The 21,401-nt window shown below is 49.0% G+C and overlaps 1 protein-coding gene across 1 annotated transcript in view; it reads left to right on the top strand.

The window, feature by feature from the left end:
* Positions 1-21,401, top strand: part of RLF (RLF zinc finger) — a 314,153-nt gene that overhangs the window by 152,820 nt on the left and 139,932 nt on the right. The window contains exon 3 of the mRNA XM_085647033.1: positions 7,128-7,209. Coding sequence (XP_085503159.1) covers positions 7,128-7,209 — 82 coding nt within the window. The remainder of the gene's footprint in view (positions 1-7,127; positions 7,210-21,401) is intronic.

Genomic DNA, 21,401 nt, shown 5'->3' with positions numbered 1-21,401 from the left:
CCTAGCTCGCTACGATCGCGCCCACTATGACACATTAGAAACCCTACTCCAACATCTCCCTGACCAATACAAAGAGGGAGCAGAGCTCCTCATCAGGGAGGGACAACTCCTCACGAACGCATCCATTAAGTGTGCACTGGACGCCGCAGATACAGCTGCCAGAGCAATAAACACCAGCGTCATGCTACGACAACACGCCTGGTTACGAATCTCCGGATTCAAACCTGAGGTTCAAAATAACATCCTCAATCAGCCGGTCAACCCCGACTACTTATTCGGACCAGAAGTTGACACCACCCTAGAAAAAATAAAAAAGGACACAGACACTGCAAAGTCCATGGGGGCTCTCCAAACGCAGACCTTTCGGAGTGGCTCCTTTCGTCGCCCCGGCAATAGAGGAGCAGGTAGAGGACAGGGGTCACAGCAAACCTACAACAAGGGCAACACACAAGGTACCTACGATAAAAACACCCGGGGTGGATATCGTGGCTCCAGCACAAAGGGCAGAGGACGCGGATACGGCAATACCAGGTCCTCCCCCAAGAACAAACAGTGACGCCCTCTCCCTTCCTCCCGACCACATAACACCTGTCGGGGGAAGGCTACAAAGGTTCCTGTCCACGTGGAACACCATCACCACGGACAGGTGGGTCAAAGATATTATCAAACACGGTTACTGCCTAGAATTAACCTCCACTCCACCCACAATACCGCCAAAACACCATCCTATGTCCTCAGAGCACTTAGCGCTATTACAGCAGGAAGTGCTAAGTATGCTGAAAAAAGGCGCAATAGAGGTCGTACCCGTCCACGAGCAAGGTACGGGGGGTGTACTCCCTGTACTTCTTAACACCAAAAAAGGACGGGTCACTCAGACCTATACTAGACCTGAGACCCCTCAACCGCTACATTCTCTCAGAGCATTTCCACATGCTCACCCTACAACAAGTCCTCCCGCTGCTCAAACAGGGAGACTTCCTAGCCACGCTAGACCTCAAAGATGCGTATTTCCACATACCCATTCACCCCTCACACAGAAAATATCTCAGGTTCACTATTCAAGGGCAGCACTACCAATTCAAGGTTCTTCCCTTCGGCGTGACAACAGCACCCAGAGTTTTCACAAAGTGCCTAGCTACAGTGGCTGCACATCTACGGAGGCAACATATTCACGTCTACCCTTACCTGGACGACTGGCTTGTTCAGGCACAGTCAGCCCAGCAATGTGCCAGCCACATGTCCCGCACCATTCACCTCCTTCACAATCTGGGATTCTCACTAAATTACCCAAAATCACATCTCCAACCAGCACACGTACAACAGTACCTCGGTGCGACCATAGACACTCTGGCAGCCACAGCTCAGCCAAATTTAGTGAGGATCAACAGCATGCAAATGCTGATTTCAAAGTTCACACCCCAACACTCCCTTCCTGCGCGAATGTTCATGCAGTTGATGGGCATGATGGCCTCCTGCATTTTCATAGTCCCACACGCGAGACTACATATGCGCCCGCTTCAGGAGTGCTTAGCACGTCAATGGAATCAGGCTCACGGGCAACTAAACGACCTAGTGTTGGTGAGCGGTCGGGCATACAACTCTCTGCATTGGTGGAATCCACAAAACCTTTGCAAGGGCCGACCGTTCCAAGAGCCTGTTCCACAAATAATACTGACGGTGGACGCGTCTCTCCAGGGATGGGGAGCTCATGTACTCAACTACACAGTGCAGGGACTATGGACAATACAACAAAAGAAGATGCACATCAACCTTCTGGAACTGATGGCAATCTTCCTAGCCATGAAGGCATTCAAAGTACACCTGTGCAACAAAGTCGTGTTGATCCGGACGGACAACATGACTGCCATGTACTACATACAGAAGCAGGGAGGAACACACTCTCCACAGTTGTCTCATCTGGCTCAGAGCATGTGGAAGTGGGCCATTCAGAGGAACATATTCCTCATGGCGGAACACCTCCCCGGCAAGGACAACCAGATGGCGGATCTGCTCAGCAGACACAGCCACCAGATGCACGAGTGGGAGCTACACCCGTCAGTACTCCAACCGTACTTCCAACAGTGGGGTCTTCCAGAGATAGACCTATTCGCCACAAACGAAAACACAAAATGCCAAAGCTTTGCTGCCAGGTTCCCACATCCGCAGTCGCAGGGCAATGCGATATGGATGAACTGGTCCGGCAGATTTGCGTACGCTTTTCCCCCAGCACCATTGATACCGCTGGTGGCACGCAAACTCAGACAACACTCACTAACACTCGTCCTGGTTGCTCCAACATGGGCACGCAAACCATGGTACACCACCTTTCTCGAACTTTCCGTGGTGCCGCATCAAAGGCTGCGTATCAAACCCGCGCATTTGACGCAGAACCATGGAGAGATTCAGCACCCAGATCCGCAACAGCTGAACCTGGCAATCTGGCTCCTGAAGTCCTAGAGTTTGGCTACCTAAACCTGCCACCTGACTGTATGGACATCATTAAGGAAGCTAGAAGACCCACTACCAGAGCTTGCTATGCAGCCAAATGGAAAAGGTTCGGAATTTATTGCAATAACAATGACATTAACCCGCTAGACGCATCCATCCAAAACATAATTTGTTACCTCTTACACCTATACCGATGCAATCTGGCGTACACCTCAATACGTGTCCATTTGACCGCAATATCAGCCTATCTCCAGAACAGGCAGCACCTCTCTTTATTCAGAGTGCCTGCCATCAAAGCATTCTTGGAAGGGCTCAAACGAGTAATTCCTCCAAGCCACCCACCAGCTCCAATGTGGAACCTCAACTTGGTCCTCACACGCCTCATGGGTCCACCCTTCGAACCTCTACACTCATGCGAGATTCAATTCCTCACCTGGAAAGTAGCTTTCCTAGTAGCGATCACTTCGTTGAGGAGAGTTAGTGAACTCCAGGCACTAACCGTTCAAGAGCCATTCATACAGGTTCACGCCAACAGGGTCGTACTACGTACCAACCCCAAATTCATGCCCAAGGTGATATCGCAGTTCCACATAAATCAAACTATTGAACTCCCTGTTTTCTTTCAAAACCCACAAACTGTCGCAGAAAGAGCACTCCATACACTGGATGTAAAGAGAGCCCTCATGTACTATATAGACAGGACTAAAGTCTTTAGGAAAACAAAACAAATTTTTGTTGCCTTTGCCCCACACCACAAAGGTAACGCCATCTCCAAAGCAGGTATAGCCAGATGGATCGTTAAATGTATTCAAATTTGCTATCAAAAAGCTAAACGCACATTAACGATTCCCCCACGAGCCCACTCAACACGTAAGTTAGGGGCCTCCATGGCTTTCCTGGGAAACATTCCTTTGCATGATATATGTAGAGCAGCCACCTGGTCCACTACACATACATTTACCAAACACTATTGTGTAGATGTGCAATCAAAACAGCAGGCAGCTGTAGGACAGGCTGTTCTCAAAACTCTTTTTCAGACCGCTGCAGCTGGCACTGGTAGCCGCCGCTAATAGAGGGTACTGCTATATATTCTATGCACAGATATGAATTCAGCAGCCCACATGCCTCGAACTGAATAGGCTACTTACCAGTATGCATCTGTTCTTGGCATGTAGGGCTGCTGACATTCATATCGCCCACCCTCCTCCCCGGCGCCTGTAGCAGCTGCAGCTCTCAGAATTACTGTAAGCATGGTCATCACTTTCTGTATCTACTCCATCACTGCCACAATGGCGAAAAACAATCTGAGGATGGAGAGGATGCCCATGCGCACTGTGGTCCAGGGGAGGAGTCACCTATCTCAGGATACTTCGAAGACTCTTCCAGGACAACAACGTGCAAACATCCGGACCCAACACTAGGCGGCGATCTATGCACAGATATGAATGTCAGCAGCCCTACATGCCAAGAACAGATGCATACTGGTAAGTAGCATATTCAATTCTGATGAACTCTGAGGTGGACGATATACTAACAGTAGCAGGATGCATGAGGATTTTAATGATATTTTTACCCCTAATAATTCTGCACAATCACAGTTTTCAGCAATAATCTGTGTCACCTTAAGATTCTTCTTGAACACAATTGCTACTCCTCCCCCTCTGCTATCGTTGGGGCGGTTATACCACAACGCATCAAAGTCTGGAGGTAGGGCTGCTAAAATATCCGGTGTTGACGAGGTACCTAGCCATGTTTCTGAGAGTGCAAGGATGTCTATCTCGCCCTCACCCAGAAGTGTAAATACCTCCAGATGGTGTTTATGCAAAGAGCGTGTGTTAAGCGTGGCGATTATCAGACCTTGTGTGCTAGTATAGTTAGGTGTGTCCTCTACCTGTAGCAAAGCTTCCGACCGAAGACTGGCATAAGTTATCCCATCCAACGTGGCTGTACCTGTTCTGAGAGATCTGAGGGTAGCAGGTGAGTAAACCCTTGGTCGGCCAGGGGGGGTGGCCCTATGGCCCGGCCTGGCCCGGATGGGCACAGACGGGCTTTCCTCTGGCGCTCCTCCGGCGCGACGCTGCGCGCGTACGCTGTGCACGACCATAATGGCCTTTAAGTAGCGTGTGGCAGGCGGTGCTCGTTCCAACTAGAGCGCAGCCCCGGAAACGTCTTGGGGGCGTCTCAGCCCTACTCTTAAGATGGCGGTCGGGATCTTGGTGGAAAACAAACACCCAAATGGTGAGTGGTGCTGTCAAAGTTTTTATGTGCAGGCAATGCGGGCAGTTAAGGGACAGGCAAAAAAGTTTTAACAGAACGGCAAATACACAATTTTAAAAATAAACTTGACAATAATTGCAGCAGCAGCGGTAATTAAAAACACAGCGTGGCGTTAGCACAGCAGTCAATCTGTCAATATTAGGAGGATGTTTCCCCATTTGCATATTTCCCCTATTTGCAATGGGGCGTGGTCCTATGCAAATGAGGGAAACACTTTGAATCTGTGTCCCTGCCGTGTTATGGACATGGACGGAGAGGCAAGTAAGCTGTAAGGAAGTGCATGGAGTGGAGGGAGGGTTAAAGGTAGTCCCATGGACCCACCAGCCTTTCCCCTGCAGGCGGATGCATTCGCTCTCTACACCCACCTCCAGAGGATATTTGTCCTTCCTTTGAAAGGCAGGTGAGTGTGCCTGCACTGTGAAAAACTGAGCATCTGCTTCAATCAGCCAGTCTATCTTTCACTAATGCGCTTTCCCGGACAACCGCAAGTTCACATTTGCCGTGAGAGCCGCTCATTAGTAATAGGACACACTGTCCCTGTTTTCTCCCACTGCGCCAGTGTGAAGGTGCACCACGGCGCAAAGCTGGACAGTGCAACAGATTTGTAATACAGGTTTTTTTTCTCTTTTTTTAATTTTTTTTTTTATAGGTAACTTTATTGGCATATAGGGATATCCCATAAAAAAAGCGTTCCAGTAAGAGTCTCTCTAGATGTCCATCTTCCTTCCCACACTGCCCAGATACAAATGAACGTTTCACAGCATATTGCTTATTCAGCAAGTACAGAGATATCCGAGGAGAGAAAAAGGGATAACAAAAAGCACACAAGTCTCTTGCAAATAAAATCCTTAGTACTCATTCATATTCAAAGGAGCAAATCGTTATGTCAATCAAAGTCTTGCTATACAGGAGTGAGGAAGCAGTTTACATTATGTACGGATCTCCATGTCATTAAGTTACTAGTTTATCCCCCTGTTCCCAACCGGCTTCGTGTTAGACCGCCACATCAAAGAGAATAGTGAGATATTGGAAATGACCATTCATCCATCCCCCTACATTTATCCACCCTACAGTCAACCCTCCGAGTCTAGAGACACCATCCCTTCAGCGACACCCCTGGGCACAGACTGTCTGCAGCTCCCGTAACTCAGACATCATAGATGACCAAGCTAGCAGGTCGTCCTCAAGCTTTCATTTCTTTGTACATGTTTCATCCATATTAAGATTTATAGGTTTTCCATAAAAGATACAACCTGAAGCCAGCAAATGAGCTGGAACTTAGTTTTTCATCTCTCTCTCTCTCTCTCTCTCTCTCTCTCTCTCTCACACTCTCTCTCTCTCTCTCTCTCTCTCTCTCTCACTCTCACTCTCTCTCACCCTCTCTCACTCTCACTCACTCTCTCTCACTCTCTCTCACTCTCTCTCACTCTCTCTCACTCTCTCTCACTCTCTCTCACTCTCTCTCACTCTCTCTCACTCTCTCTCACTCTCTCTCACTCTCTCTCACTCTCTCTCTCACTCTCTCTCACTCTCTCTCACTCTCTCACTCACTCTCTCACACACTCTCTCACACACTCTCTCACACACTCTCTCACACACTCTCTCACACACTCTCTCACACACTCTCTCACACACTCTCTCACACACTCTCTCACACACTCTCTCACACACTCTCTCACACACTCTCTCACACACTCTCTCACACACTCTCACACTCTCTCTCACACTCTCTCTCACACACTCTCACTCTCTCACTCTCTCTCTCTCTCTCTCTCACACACTCTCACACTCTCTCACACTCTCTCACACTCTCTCACACTCTCTCACACTCTCTCTCACTCTCTCTCACTCTCTCTCACTCTCTCTCACTCTCTCTCACTCTCTCTCACTCTCTCTCACTCTCTCTCACTCTCTCTCACACTCTCTCTCACTCTCTCTCTCACTCTCTCTCACACTCTCTCTCACACTCTCTCTCACACTCTCTCTCACACACACTCTCACACACACTCTCACACACTCTCTCACACACTCTCTCACACACTCTCTCACACACGCACACACACAAGTCTAGGGTGGTCTAGCTATCCTGGATCCCCCAACCTCTAACTTATTCTTACCCACAATGCTCTTAAACCTTGGCAAAATGCATGCCTCTTCCTCCTATTTCTCTGAGAAAATCCTGGCTACCCACTTGTGTGGCTGGGCATTTTGAGGTGGCGGTATGGCCTAATGCCAAGATGCGATCCTCACCTTGAAATCTTACTTGGGGTTCTCCACTTGGGAGAGATACTTTTGGATTCTTTCCTATCTAGTGACACTTCTCCATCAAAATCTGCTCTGGCCCCGATCACCAATGGAAGTAAAAGTAAAATTTAGCTGATCAGCTAATTTCACTTTAACAGTTATGACCTCAGCGTGTCATGCGTGCTGATTGTCATTACAAGAAACAACAAGCATTGGCATAGCCAATATGTCTCGCTTTTGGTATCTTGTAAGTGGGTAGTTAGCTAGTATATACTTTTATGTGCAGTAATATAAAGGCTGTGAGGTAAAAAGGCTGAGTGGGTGGGACGGAAGGGGTGGTTGGGGCTGGGGGCTGCAGAGTGGGAAGCCGAGATGAAAGAAAGGAGTCCAGGCTGGAGTTAAGGATGGAGGGAAGAGTAGCAAGAGGACGAAGCCCATCATTAGCAGTCCAAGTGGCCTGACAAGACGGGGGGACAGATCGATGTAAATATTCTGGGTACTAATGTACCGATTGCTGGAAAGACTAACATTCCATGCAGCCTATGGATTTTATGTGGCAATGCTTGTCATGTCCACACAGCGGCTTGTGCAGCAAGACTGGAAGCAGGAATGGGGAGGAGGGTGGGGGATGCAGGGAGGGCATGTTGCTCCTGAACACTGGGCCCTGCTTCCAGTACATGTGAGGAACCTTTTATGTTAGGCCCGGAGTCAATTAATTGGCAGTTCTCTACTGTTATTGGAACTCTGCATGTGATACATGATGCTGGCTAGTGTGGCTTATTGAGCCCTATGGACACTCAAGGGCAGAGTGTGCGTCAGTGGTCCATCCCTGGACTTTGTCCACTGGCGGGGCACAGTGTTGTGTAGTGACCAAGACTGCTATTTGATGCTGAAAGAACGTGTCCTCAACGTTCTCTGCGTCCTTGCTAACCGGAGTGAGACTCACAACATGTGTTTTTGTGCATGAGGGGTTCTGGCCTCTTACATTGACCGGGTGGGGAGCGTGTGTGTTGTCTGCAGTGTCCCCGTCGACCTTCTTGCGTCGGCGGCCTCTGTATAGGCCTGGTGTGTCTGAACACCGCATGACCCCTCCACTTGCACCCCTCCCTCCCCCAACCACATTACCACACACACAGCCTAGGACCGTGGCTGGTGTACCTCACGGGTGGATTATGATAGACATGACCTGATTTTCATGCAACACTTGCATCCACATTCGCGCAGCCTCGAGGCGCTTTGAAAGCAGTTGCACTGTAACAGAGCTAAATGATTATATCTACACATACAGGTGAAACATTAGGTCATTATGTAGGAATTGTAGTCCCGTCTCACACACACACACACACACACACGTCTCTGACAACAGGGCTTAAAGACGAAGGAGCTATTTTACCCATGTCAAACTCTTTAGGAGGGTGTTTCTGAAAGGTCTGTGTATTGCTCAAATGGGTACAAGACATGAATTTCTCGCCAGAAAGAAACTGAGAGGCCGGTCCATTATGCTTTCCTCCTTCCAAGCTCATGAGACAAGTGCATTTGGCAGCAATCTTCACTTCCTCCATGAAGTAACCTTCCTCCGAGTTCTGTTCAGCTGTGGATACTTAACGTTGCCTGCGTCATCAGACAACTGTTCTCAGTGGGGTTCCCAGGCATTGACACGGATTGTAATGTTCAACTTGTATGGGTCCAGGTGCATACTAAGACAGCACAGCGGGTTGACTGCTGGCAGCACAGATTTGTGTGAAAGCTGTGGGACACGAGTATACAGCCGACGTGGCCCGCTCTGCATTTATCCTTCGGGCCGACTGGATGAGGCACGCGCCTGTCACTCAGGAGGCAGTGCAGTTTAGTTTTTGGTGTCCACCACATTCGTTTATGTCAGTAGTTTGATTTTTTGTTGTAATTGAAGGGGCCCGTCTTATTGAACCTTTTAGAATCTGACCAGAAAGTGAGCTGGTTTCCAGGGAATGAAAAAACTGTGTGGGGGGGGAGGGGGTGTCTCTCTCAAATGGGCGCGGCTGGTGTAATTAAGGGTGCGGTTTAAAAACACATAAGATAAAAAATCTGTGCTTAGTACAGTGTGCCTCCCGAATGTTATTTTGAGAGCGAGCACCACGGTTCGATAATTAACAACACGACGCCCCTGAGATGCGTGAGCTGCTGGTGTGCGAGCGCCGTTGCGAGCAGCAGCATATGTTTCAAATTATCGCGCCCGTGTCTGGGCGCGATAAGTGGAAACATATGCTGCTGCTGCGCGTAACCGCAAGCATTAGGCCGTGGGCGTGCACATGTGTCGGACAAAAAGAGGCTTTGGCCAATTGCGTGCTGTCTTTGTTAAAAAGACGCACGCAAAGGCCAATAGCCTGGGGCAAAACTACAAGCGCATGCGCTAGCGTGTGCGAGCGTCTGGCGGATTTTTGAAAGCCCTTACATAAAGTCGAGCCACGCAGCGACTGCGCGCTGCGCTAGGCTCGACCTAAAAACTGCTGCAGGGGGCGCTCTTCCTAAGCAGCCCAACCTATAAATGAAAAAAGGAATGTATCTGGTGCCAGCACCAGAGGGCGTATTCCCTTCTCATTAATTTTGGTATGACCTCCATGTCAATCCTGCCTTACTTGGACCGCTCTTGATGCGCTGTGCACATCAGTACTGTCCAAGAGGGTAAATCCAGACTTTTAAAGCTGTTGAGTCCTTGATTTGATACAGTAAGTGCTCTCCTGCTCCCTGGAGTCTTGCTCACCCCGATCAGATGTTAAAGCAGGGCGGTTCCTCTGGACTCAATCACTAGATGGCAGAAATAAATTCAGGCTTCACAGTAATTGTTACAAGTAATTGGTTTCTTAGTTTTGGATTGAATGTTGCGAGAGGGTATCTGGGAAGGATTTTCGTTTTGGCCTGTATTGAAGTCAAGGTTTAGGTAATGAAATGTGCGTTTGGCAAGAATTTTATCAGTATCGGAGGCTCAACAAACAGGATGGAACTTCACTCAGTAAGCCCGTACAAAAGCTACTCCTCAGCTGTACCTCGAGTGATTTGATGGTTGAGGAATATTTAAAGCATGGGACTCCCTATGATCACTGGTACTGGTCAGCCTCCAAATTAATCACAATTTGTCATAGTCCATTTATTGTGCTAGTAGGAAAGTAAAGCTCCACTGTTCTTTTGTTCCCACATGGGTTGCATTTTGATTTTAAGATTACTTCATATGAATGCTTCTGCTCACTGTAGACCTCAGACAGCTGGATTTTATCTCTGATATCTCTGCTCTAGCACCAGATTTAGGCCCAAATCTCTGTACTGGGGTGAATGTATGACATTGTTCTGCATTCTGTCCATCAATTATTCTTTTTGCATCTAGCACCATTGGAAACCTGATCATCTTAAATACAAAAAAGGGTCTAGTGTCTAAGAGAAAACACATGGGCTGGTCATAATTCTCCCCCCCACCCACTTCTGTGAAGGCTGTTTGTCTCACCTGTTATCCTTTGCTAATTGATGCATTATTCCGCGATCTGGTGGTTGGGTCCGGATTCGTAGTCTTTCTTTTTTTTTTTTTTTCGTAGCCCAGGTGGGCGTTGACGTCCCACCATTTGGTGCACCTCTCGTGACGTCGTCGTGCTTCCTGCGGAAGTCCCACCTTTGGGGCGCCATCTTCAGATTCTTTTTTCCGCCGTTGGGTCTGGATCGTCATCGAGAAGCTCCAGGATTTCAATCGAAGGAAGAAGGAGAAAACGCGAGTTTCATCGAGAAACAGCTGAGATAACAGAGAGGAATAAATTACATCCGGGACGCGAAGAACGAAGAATTCCCAGGAATTTTCTTTGACGCCCTTCGAGGATGCACACTCGGAGGCTCTGAGCGCAATGGACAAGACACCATTCAAATTCTGCCCTAACTGCCACCACAAGTTCGCGCAGAAGGACCAGCATCCGGTCTGCAACCTTTGCCTACCGATCGACCACCCGAGCAAGGACTGCAACGCCTGTTCAGCTTTCACGCTGAAGACGCTCCGAGTGAGAGAACGCCAGAGAAGAGCTAACTTCAGCATGGAAGGCAAAGGTAAGGCCCCGTCGTTTTACGATCTGGGCCTCTCCACTGACGATGAGGACAACATCGCCGAAGGACCCGACGTCTTCACGGTCGCAGAGACCGATACGAAAACGCCTGATGAGGTAAGAGAATCGTCGAGTTCAAAACCCCCGAAAGGGCCTCGAAAATCCGAGACAGACTCTCGAAAATCTGAGTCAAAGTCCTCAAAAGGAGCACCGGCGCCGAAAAGTTCGACGACCAAGGGTGGATCCATGGACAAAAGGCCGAGCGGATCCTGCGAGAAGGACTCCCTGGTGCCGAAGGACGCCGAAAGGCTGAGTTCGTCGAAAGCAGCCCACGAAGCGAGGCGTTCGACGCAGAAAGACAGGCCAGCGTCGACGCAAGCTCTGTCGAAAAGAGCCGCGGTAGACGCCGAAAGCATCTCCGAAATGGAGAAGAAGAGAAGGCTCGAAGCGGAGATAGAGAGCATCCTTCAGAGGAAGGAGTTCGACGCCAAATTGAAAGAATTCAGAATTCCAACGACTCAGTCGACGGACGTCGTCGAGATCGAGGAGCAGGACGAATTCTACGCCGAAGGCCTGCCGAGAGATCCTGAGGAAGAGGAAGAAGGCACCTACTATGAAGGCGAAGACGAGGAGGCCGACCAGCAGTCGTTCTACGGCTCGGCGCCATCAACCACTCTCAAACTGGTTTGGCAAGATATCGACGCCGAAAATCCCGAAGAGCCCGTGGACACGTATCCTTCGAGGCCTTCGCCTCCAGACGACCTCTGGGTGTAGAATATGGTCGTCAGGAGTGCTGCAGCAGCCTTTGGGGTAAAACTGGACGAGGAGAAGCCGAAAGCTGATTTCCTTCTCGAGACCCTGCTCCCCATTCAGATGAGGAGCCAGTTCCTTCCCATGCTCCAAAGCGTAATGAACCAGGGGAAGGAAGCCTTTAAGGAGCCAGCAACATGCCGGTCCATCACGCCCAGGACGGAGAAGAAATACAAGCACTCCTCCCTGGACCTGCCTTACATCAAGGGAGCGGTCACTGCCGACTCCCATCATCGCTTCCACGGCCAAGAGAAGGGCCAACGTGCCAGCGACCTCGGGGCCACCCCCCGATAAGGAAAGCAGGAGAATGGACCTCACTGGAAGGAAGGTCGAAAGGAACGCGGCGATGCACTGGCGCATGGCGAACTCCAATGCGCTTCTCAATCGACACCAGTACCAGCACTGGGACGAGATGGGGGAGTTGGTCAAACACCTCCCTGAAGAGTACTGCCAAAGAGCATCCCACCTTGTAGAAGAAGGTAAAAACATAGCCAACTCCTGCATTAAAACTGCATTGGACGGGGCGGAAACTTCCAGCAGGCTAATGGCCATTGGGATCACCGAACGAAGACAGGCCTGGCTGAGAATCTCTGGATTCAAACAGGAGGTGCAGAGCAACATATTAAGCACCCCTTTCAACGGGGAAACACTGTTCGGGGCGACAGTGGACGAAAAACTCACCCAGCTGAAGAAAGAGAACGAGACGGCAAGGTCCATGGGGGCCCTACAGTTCAGGGGGATGAGAAGAGGCACTACAACTAGAAGACCCTACGGTAGAGGGGGTAACCAGCAGGGAACATCACACCAGACGTTCCAGCAGGGACAGCAGGGTGAAAGTCACGGCCAGCAAGGTCAGCAAAAACAAAACTGGCAGTACCAGCCAAGGGGCCAGTCCTTTCGCGGGAGGGGAAACTGACGTGGCCAAAGGAGACGAGGGAGTGACCAACCCTCATCGAAGTGACTCAGCATGCAATGGGACGCTCACCCCCAACATACCCCCAGGTGTGAGGCGCAATGCAGAAACAACAAGGGGGGGGAAGAGACCCAATCGCCTACGAACATCCAACACCTGTAGGCGGAAGGCTGGGCCTCTACCTACAGGAATGGCAACGTATAACCACGGACAAGTAGATACTGAACGTCATACAACACGGTTACTGCGTGGACTTGGAGGGGACGCCTCCAAACAGAAAACCAAGACGAAGGCAACGCTCAGGTCAGGAGCTTGCTCAACTCAGAGAGGAAACACTGAAGCTGCTCAAAGAGCCATCGAGCCAGTGCCTTACAAGGAAAGGAACAAAGGGGTCTACTCGAACTACTTCGTGGTACCAAAAGTGGACGGAAATCTCAGACCCATCCTGGATCTGCGATACCTAAACAAATACATCAGAACACAAAAGTTCAAAATGACATCACTACAGGAGGTGCCTCCCCAAATAAGGGACGGACACTTCATGTCCACCATGGACCTCAAGGATGCCTACCTGCACATCCCAATAAACAGAAGGCACAAAAGACTTTTAAGCTTCTGCATCAACCAGGACCATTACCAATTCACGACCCTGGCCTTCGGGCTAAAATCAGCACCAAGGGTATTCACGAAATGCCTGTCAGCAGTCGCAGCATACCTACGAAGGAAGGGGATTCATGTGCACCCTTACCTAGACGACTGGCTGATCAAAGCAAACACCCACAAAGTGCGAGAAACAAGCAGCGCATGTGACAAAGACACTGACGAACCTGGGGTTCTCCATACACTGGGGGAAGTCATCAATGAAGGCAGAACAGGTGAAGATTTTCCTGAGAGCAAAAATAAACACCATAGACCAGACGGTCGTGCCCAGCGACAGGAGAGCAGAAGCCATACTGAGAGAGACTAGCCTCTACCAGAAGGGGTGAGTTCTGACAGTGAGAACAGTGAGCAAGATCATGGGGATGATGGCGTCATGTATCCACCTGGTCCCAAATGTACGGCTTCACATGAGACCATTCCAAGAATGGCTACAACAGCAATGGTCACAGGCAAGCGGAAGTTGGGAAGATCTAGTGGTTGTTACGCACGCAGTGCAGGAAGAGAACTTGGTGGAACAGGGACAACATAACTACAGGGAAAAGCCTGGCACCACCAAGCCCAACTGTGACCATCACCACGGACGCATCTCAAAGGGGATGGGGAGCACACATGGACCAACTCAGAGTGAGGGGTCTGTGGGCTCCGGCAGATGCGGTCAGACATATCAATTACCTGGAATTGAAGACTGTCCTGCTAGCCCTGAAGGCATTCCAGAAGCACCTGTACAACCAGAGAGTGTTGATTCAAACGGACAACACAACAACCATGTTTTATGTCAACAAACAGGGTGGGACACAGTCGTTCCCCCTTTCCACTCTGGCACAGGAGATTTGGAGATGGGCCATACCTCTCAAGATAGACCTGCTAGCGATTCACCTACCAGGGAAGGACAATGTGGAGGCAGACTGGCTAAGCAGGCAGACCTCGGCTTCACAAGAGTGGGAGCTCAATGGGCACGAAACGCAGAAGCTCTTCCGGAAATGGGGAACTCCCACAATAGACCTATTTGCGACACGCCAGAATGCAAAATGCCGAAGCTTCGCGTCCAGGCAACCAGATCCGCAATCCCAAGGGAATGCCCTATGGATAAGCTGGTCAAGGACATTTGCCTACGCTTTTCCGCCGATACCACTGTTACACAGGGTGCTCGAGAAATGCAGCACCAGCAACATGACACTGATCCTGGGGGCACCACAGTGGGCAAGGCAGACTTGGTTCTCCCAAATTCTAGAAATGGCTCAAGGGAATCCCCACAGATTCACAAGAAGAAAGGACCTGCTCTCCATGCAGAACGGAGAGGTTCTACATCCAGAGCCAGAAAGCCTCAGCCTGGCGGCATGGCTCCTGAAGGGTTAGAGTTTGCGGACCTTAGATTGCCTGCAAGCACTATGCGAGTGCTGCAAGAGGCAAGGAGACCAACTACACGCAAATGCTATAGTGCAAAATGGAAAAGATTTACAATATGGTGTGGCAAAAAAGGCCTGCAGAATAAAATGACAAAGGACTCAACAGTGCTAAGATACCTCACGCACCTTCTGAAAAGTAACCTATGCTCCACCTCCCTAAGGGTACACCTAGCGGCGATAGTAGCCTACACAAGAGGGGAGAAGGGTGGAAGTTTCTTTACTTCGCAAGTAGTCAAGAGATTCATGGAAGGAGCGAAACGCTTCGCGCCACCTAAAAGGTTGCCGCCGCCGGCATGGAACCTTAACGTGGTCCTGACGGAGCTGATGAAAGCACCATTTGAAACCATACACAAGGCATCAATGCAAAAGTTGACTATGAAAACGGCATTTCTGGTAGCCATAACCTCGCTACGCAGGGTGAGCGAACTGCTAGCACTAACGCTACAAGAGCCCTATATACAGATACACAAGGACAGGGTGGTCCTGAGAACGGACCCACACTTCATGCCTAAGGTCGTGTCGGCATTCCATTTGAACCAGAGTATTCAGATACCGAGTTTCTTTCAAAACCCAACTTCGAACGCAGAAAAGGCTCTACACACTCTAGACGCTAGGAGAGCGGTGATGCACTACATTGAGAGGACCAAGGAGCACAGAAAAACTCAGCAGCTCTTTGTGTCCTTTGCATCAAGCTTCATGGGGAGACCAGTGACAAAGGGCACCATTGCGGGATGGATTGCACGAACTATACAGTTTTGCCACAATCAGGCAGGACAGGAGCTAACGGAGGGGCCTCAAGCTCACTCCACAAGGAAGAAAGGGGCAACCATTGCCTTTCTGGCAAACACGCCCATTCAGGACATATGCCTGGCGGCAACATGGGCTTCGGAGCACACGTGCACCAAGCACTACTGCGTGGACATACAGATGAACAAGGAAACACAAGTAGGACAGAAGGTGCTTCAACACATATTCAACGACCAACGCTCATCTACCACCCAGCCGCCACAAAGATAACAAACCGCTACAAAGTCTATGCACAGCATAGTGAATCCAGAAAGATTCACGCTGCAAAACAAATAGTTTCTTACCTGTCGGTGTAGTTTTGCAGCTTGAAGATCTTTCTGGATTCACTAGCGAACCCACCCACCTCCGCCAGGAAGATGAGGCTAGAGGAAGAGGGGGAAAAACAGAGAAGTACAGAAGGAATGAAATACTACAGAAAAATGGACATATAAGTGAATCATTCGCCTAGGGTTAAAAAAAAAAAGAGGAAAAAAGAACCCGAAGATGGCGCCCCAAAGGTGGGACTTCTGCAGGAAGCACGACGACGTCACGAGAGGTGCACCAAATGGTGGGATGTCGACGCCCACCTGGGCTACGAAAAAAAAAAAAGAAAGACTACGAATCCGGACCCAACCACCAGATCGCGGAATAATGCACAGCATAGTGAATCCAGAAAGATCTTCAAGCTGCAAAACTACACCGACAGGTAAGAAACTATTCGAATAGTTTCTTACCTGTCGGTGTAGTTTTGCAGCTTGAAGATCTTTCTGGATTCACTATGCTGTGCATTATTCCGCGATCTGGTGGTTGGGTCCGGATTCGTAGTCTGTCTTTTTTTTTTTTCTTTTCGTAGCCCACGTGGGCCTCGACGTCCCACCATTTGGTGCACCTCTCGTGACGTCGTCATGCTTCCTGCGGAAGTCCCACCTTTGGGGCGCCATCTTCGGGTTCTTTTTCCCTCGTTTTTTTTTTTTTTTTTTTTTTTTTTTTAACCCTAGGCGAATGATTAACTTATATGTCCATTTTTCTGTAGTATTTCATTCCTTCTGTACTTCTCTGTTTTTCCCCCTCTTCCTCTAGCCTCATCTTCCTGGCGGAGGTGGGTGGGTTCACTAGTGAATCCAGAAAGATCTTCAAGCTGCAAAACTACACCGACAGGTAAACTATTTTATTTATATATATATAATATTTCCTCGTTATGCGTTCTTTCTCCGAGAATAAAAACGAGCGTAGACCCAAATCCGTGCTTCAGAATTCTTTGCCACCAAGCTAGTCCGCCATGACTCGTTTCGGCCGTCCCACGGCCTTGATCACATGACACGGTTCCGGATCGTCAAGTCAATCTTCCGGGTTACTCTGCTGACTACACTGCGGGCTTGCAAGTTGGAGTTGGCGGGGACCCCGGGGGCTCAAAATAGATTTCCCGCAACGAAACAACCGTAGCCCCATGCACAACACGGAAAGAAGGAATCTACCTAGCAGGCACCATCGCGGGCGGAGAAGCACTAACCTCGTGGGCTGCTCGAAGGAGCAGAAGCGAAGCTTTCCTTCCGAAGGTGGCACGCCGACAGGTACGTGATATGTTACGGGCAGGAGAGGAGGTGTGCACCATAACGGATACTCTTAACAAATACCAGATATAGAGTATTCCTATATTGGGACAAATCATATATATAGCAGCCACCAAGCGTGTCTGCCGACACGCTCAAAAACAGAGAAACCGCGGCAGAGGAGATGTTCTCCAATGACCCAGCCATAATACACAGTGCAAACAAAGAGACAGAAGGTGATAGCAGTGGCAGAAATAAGGGACTCAAGGAAAATTATCGGACATTGGAGAAGTTGAAAAGGCAGGAACAATGTAAGTGGTGGGAGGCTAGATCGTTACAGCGGTACCTTGACGTGGGGAGAATCCCCAGGGGCCTCTGTATCATGATCGCCCCCAGCTACGAAACAGCAAACCCACTGATGATGGCGGAGGGGGCGCTATGTAACCTTGAATCTTCACGTCGGCTAGCAGGGATACTAGTCAAGTACGCGGAGATAGACAGAACTGAACTCCAAGCCAAAATTGATTTGTTGGAAATTGAGATCCAGCAGCAAGAGGACTCTCATAGCAGACAAACTACAGGATGAAATGACAATTCTACTTAATAAAGAAGAAGATAAGATAAAAGCGAGAAAAACATATAAGTTTAGGCGTGATAGAGACGACTACGCCAATGGTCAAATATTTACTTTCGCTAGTAGGTACGATTCGCTCAGAACAGCAACAGCTAACCGACGATTACAAGGCGCTAACAATAAGGATACAAACCAGCAACATACTGAGTCAGTGTGTGTCAGATTTAAGCTCTGCACCTGATAGCGAGTCAGAAACAAATTGCAAGGAGGAGACCAGAACAAAGTGCCATAAGACTAACGTTGGGGGAAGAGCTGGACATTTTAAAAAGAAGCCGAAGAGAAACCCTGCGACCCCGAAACAAGGGTCCTGCGGCAGCAGGGACACCCAGAGGAGAAGGGGGAGAAGACAAGCCCAGAGAAACAGGAGAAAACAAGAAGAGGGGGCGAGGTCCAGGGAATCGCAGATAGAAGATGCGACCAGGAAAATATCATTACTACTGACCCCAATATCATTGCAGAGAATACCATTATTTTTTTTTATTATTTTTTTATTATTTTTTTAATTTTTAAATATTTTTATTGGCATTTTTGGTTTTCTTCTGAACACAAAATAAAAACAACCAAACAGGGCAGCACCGGTCAACACGCCCACCTTGCCTACCGGCCCCCCCCTCTCTCATTACACAAGGAGCCTGTTCCATAATTATTCTGTGGTTGGCACCATCGTCCTCAGAGAGTACCATTATTGATCTGGCCAATATCAATTTGACAAAGGCAGAGCAGCAATAATTGTCATTAGGCCTTTCCTACTGCCCGGAATCCAATTTTGACTATGTACAAACCAGGGCCCGATATCTACCAATTTATCAGAAAATTGAAGCTTGTTAAATTCAATCTATTGAAAGCAACTAAGGATAAATCGGACACCAATGAGATATCGATTAGTGGAACAGTCTACAGGCCTAATGGTATTGGATTTGGGATTACTGCAAGATATGCATGAATTACAATTAGGGCGACTACACTCAGTTGGTAGTACAGATACACAAGCATCCCAGGACGCCAATGGCAAGGAACAAGAAATCCTACCAGAAACAATTGTCAAACCCATCACTCCCTTCAAGGTGAAGTCTCTTGGCATTTTTTTGAGCAATTGGTGGCACAGATCAAAAGGTTAAACTATTCAATGAACAAATCTAAAACAAAATTTACACATCAAGAAAGAAGTTATTATTCACTGATGAATAAGTTGAGCAAAAACAAAAAAGTGGTCATAAGCAATGCAGATAATAGAGATCTGTGTATTTGAATGTTATTTTGGTATCTCGGAAAACCTTTGTTAGAGCATTGCATAAATAAAGCCAAGCCTTATTCTAAAAATAGTCTTTGCATTTTGTTAAATAAAACCATTTCCTAGGTGTTGTGTTTTACGTTTTACTTCGCCGGGTTTGAGCCACCGTGTGAGAGATTCTGTATTATCTGAAAGGCGAAGCAAGACACTGGAGTAAGAGGAGGCGCAGCATCAGGGAGAATGACATCCTGAACCTCTTCGAGGGCTGAGACATGGAGCAAGACACGGCAACGGGACCCGCACGCTAACAGCCCCTTAAGTTCAGCCCTGCGCCGAGCTCTCATTTGGTTGTCTGATGGGATGTATTCGAGGCCCACAATGGATGACATCAACCGTGAGTATACCATTCTTCCCTCCACCTCCTCCCCATCATCAAACTGAGCCTGAGCAACGCCTTTGAGGGGTTGGGGCATCAAGTCCTGAAGTCCAGCGTCGGGCATCTAAGAAAGACTTTTAGCAGCAGAGTCCTTTTCTTAGAGTATCCCCAGGCATTAGACTGGGCCCGGAAGACTTTCAAGCAGTACCCTTGCACGCCGGTAGGTGGTGCTGTTCGGCTTTGAGTTAGCTTCTTCGTCCGTGCCGGAAGTGACTTGCACTGTACCTATATAGGCTCCACCTCTACATGCTGACGTCATTTCTTCCCCTTCCGCGCAGGATAGCACTGATCTGGTCTGGGCTTCCCTTGGTTGTTTTGGGACTGATCTTTTTGGAGTTTTTGTCGCCTCTAGTATTTTACATCTCCGATGTGAGGATGTCCCCAAACCAACCAGCTTGTTTCAAACCATGTGGGGCCTGTCATAAGCAGGTTTCTGTGATAGACCCTCACATGGTGTTTTTTTGTGCCTGAAGCTAGAACATGACTCCAAGGTGTGTGAGGACTGCCACACAATGCAACCCAAGGCACTGAGGGAGCGATCCCACATAACTGCCTGATGTCTGTCGACTCATCAACACTTGAGGTCTGGGTTCACATGAGATGTCCCGCGATTATTTGCAGAGCCTCTCCTGACGTTCGTCTAATTCAAAGTCCTCTGGGAAGTCCCACAAACACAGGAAGTCGAAGAAATCCCCAAACTATTGGACTTTACTGCTTCCATATAAGTCATCCGATGAGATGAGGGAGCTTTGGCACTCCAGGTCATTAGAGTCGATGGGGCCTAGTCGTGGGTCCGCTCACTGCTTCCCTGATTTTCCCAGAGTGACCCTTACCCATCTAAATGAATTTCATGAGTTCTTATGCCTTATCTTTGGGTGACTCTGCCCCTCTGAAGCTCCTTTGGGCCCCACTGAGACCACACTGGAGGGTTTGCCTTCGGTGCCAGCTTGGCCCCAGGGATCCCTAACTGGATTTGGAGCTGCCACCGGACCTTCCTTGGCTCCCTCTCCAGTGACGATGCCCCTGGCAACGCCATCCACATCGTTATTCCCAACTCCAATACGGAGTTGGATGTTCTTTGTCCGCCAGTGCCTTATTTGATTAATAGGCCTTGTGAGTGAGATGTTGGGAGGGTTCAGTGGGCCCCTATGAAGATGAACCAGTTGAGGAACAGGATAATTGGTATGAGGAACTTGGTGAGGCCAGTGGGTTGGACACTTTATCTTACTCTGGCCTATTTTCCGCTCTTTCTGTCGCTACGATGGACGGAACCTTGTTTGCAAAGGTAGTGCGCAGGGTGGCTGAGGTTCTGGACATCACCCTACTCTCAGTGGCAGTCAAGAGTAATGTCTTGACGAAGGTGGTTTAGCTGGGAGTCACCCCCTCCGAACCCTTACTCCCATTCAATGTAGCCCTATGGACGTCCTTCTCTGGGCCTGGTCCAAACCCTGAACACTGGCTCCTGTGAATAGGAAGATTGCCTGGCGCCATTGCCCCCTTCCTGGGGATCTGTTTTCTTACTATGCACCCCACCTCATAGGGCTTGGTGGTGTAAGCCTCCTCTTCCTCCCGTATCCACTCTGGCGCATTTCCTACCTCTCCAATGGCTAGGGAATTCATGAGGCTAGACACCTTTGTTAAAAAGAAAAATGCTCTCCTCCACCCTGCCATTGCAGTCGGTGAGCACTGACTGATTGTTGAGCATTTATTCCCATACACTCTGGTATTCAGTTGTGCAAGTGTAGCCTATGGTCACGGAGGAGGCATGGGCTGTACTCTCTCGGCTGTTTCTGATGGGAGTTATGCAGCTAAATTCACAATCCGTTGTGGATTTGACAGGATTGACTAGCTAGGCAGAGTAATTTCATTTTGGCCTTGCTGTGCCGCGTGTGACTGAGAACATCTGGCTTTTCAGGGGATGTCCAGGCTTCCCTCATGGATGTACCCTTTG

Source organism: Triturus cristatus, chromosome 3_2 (genome assembly GCF_964204655.1).
Source record: "Triturus cristatus chromosome 3_2, aTriCri1.1, whole genome shotgun sequence".
NCBI classification, from domain to species: domain Eukaryota; kingdom Metazoa; phylum Chordata; class Amphibia; order Caudata; family Salamandridae; genus Triturus; species Triturus cristatus.
Note: the sequence above shows the minus strand (reverse complement) of the source record. Positions and strands in the feature narration are given on the sequence as shown.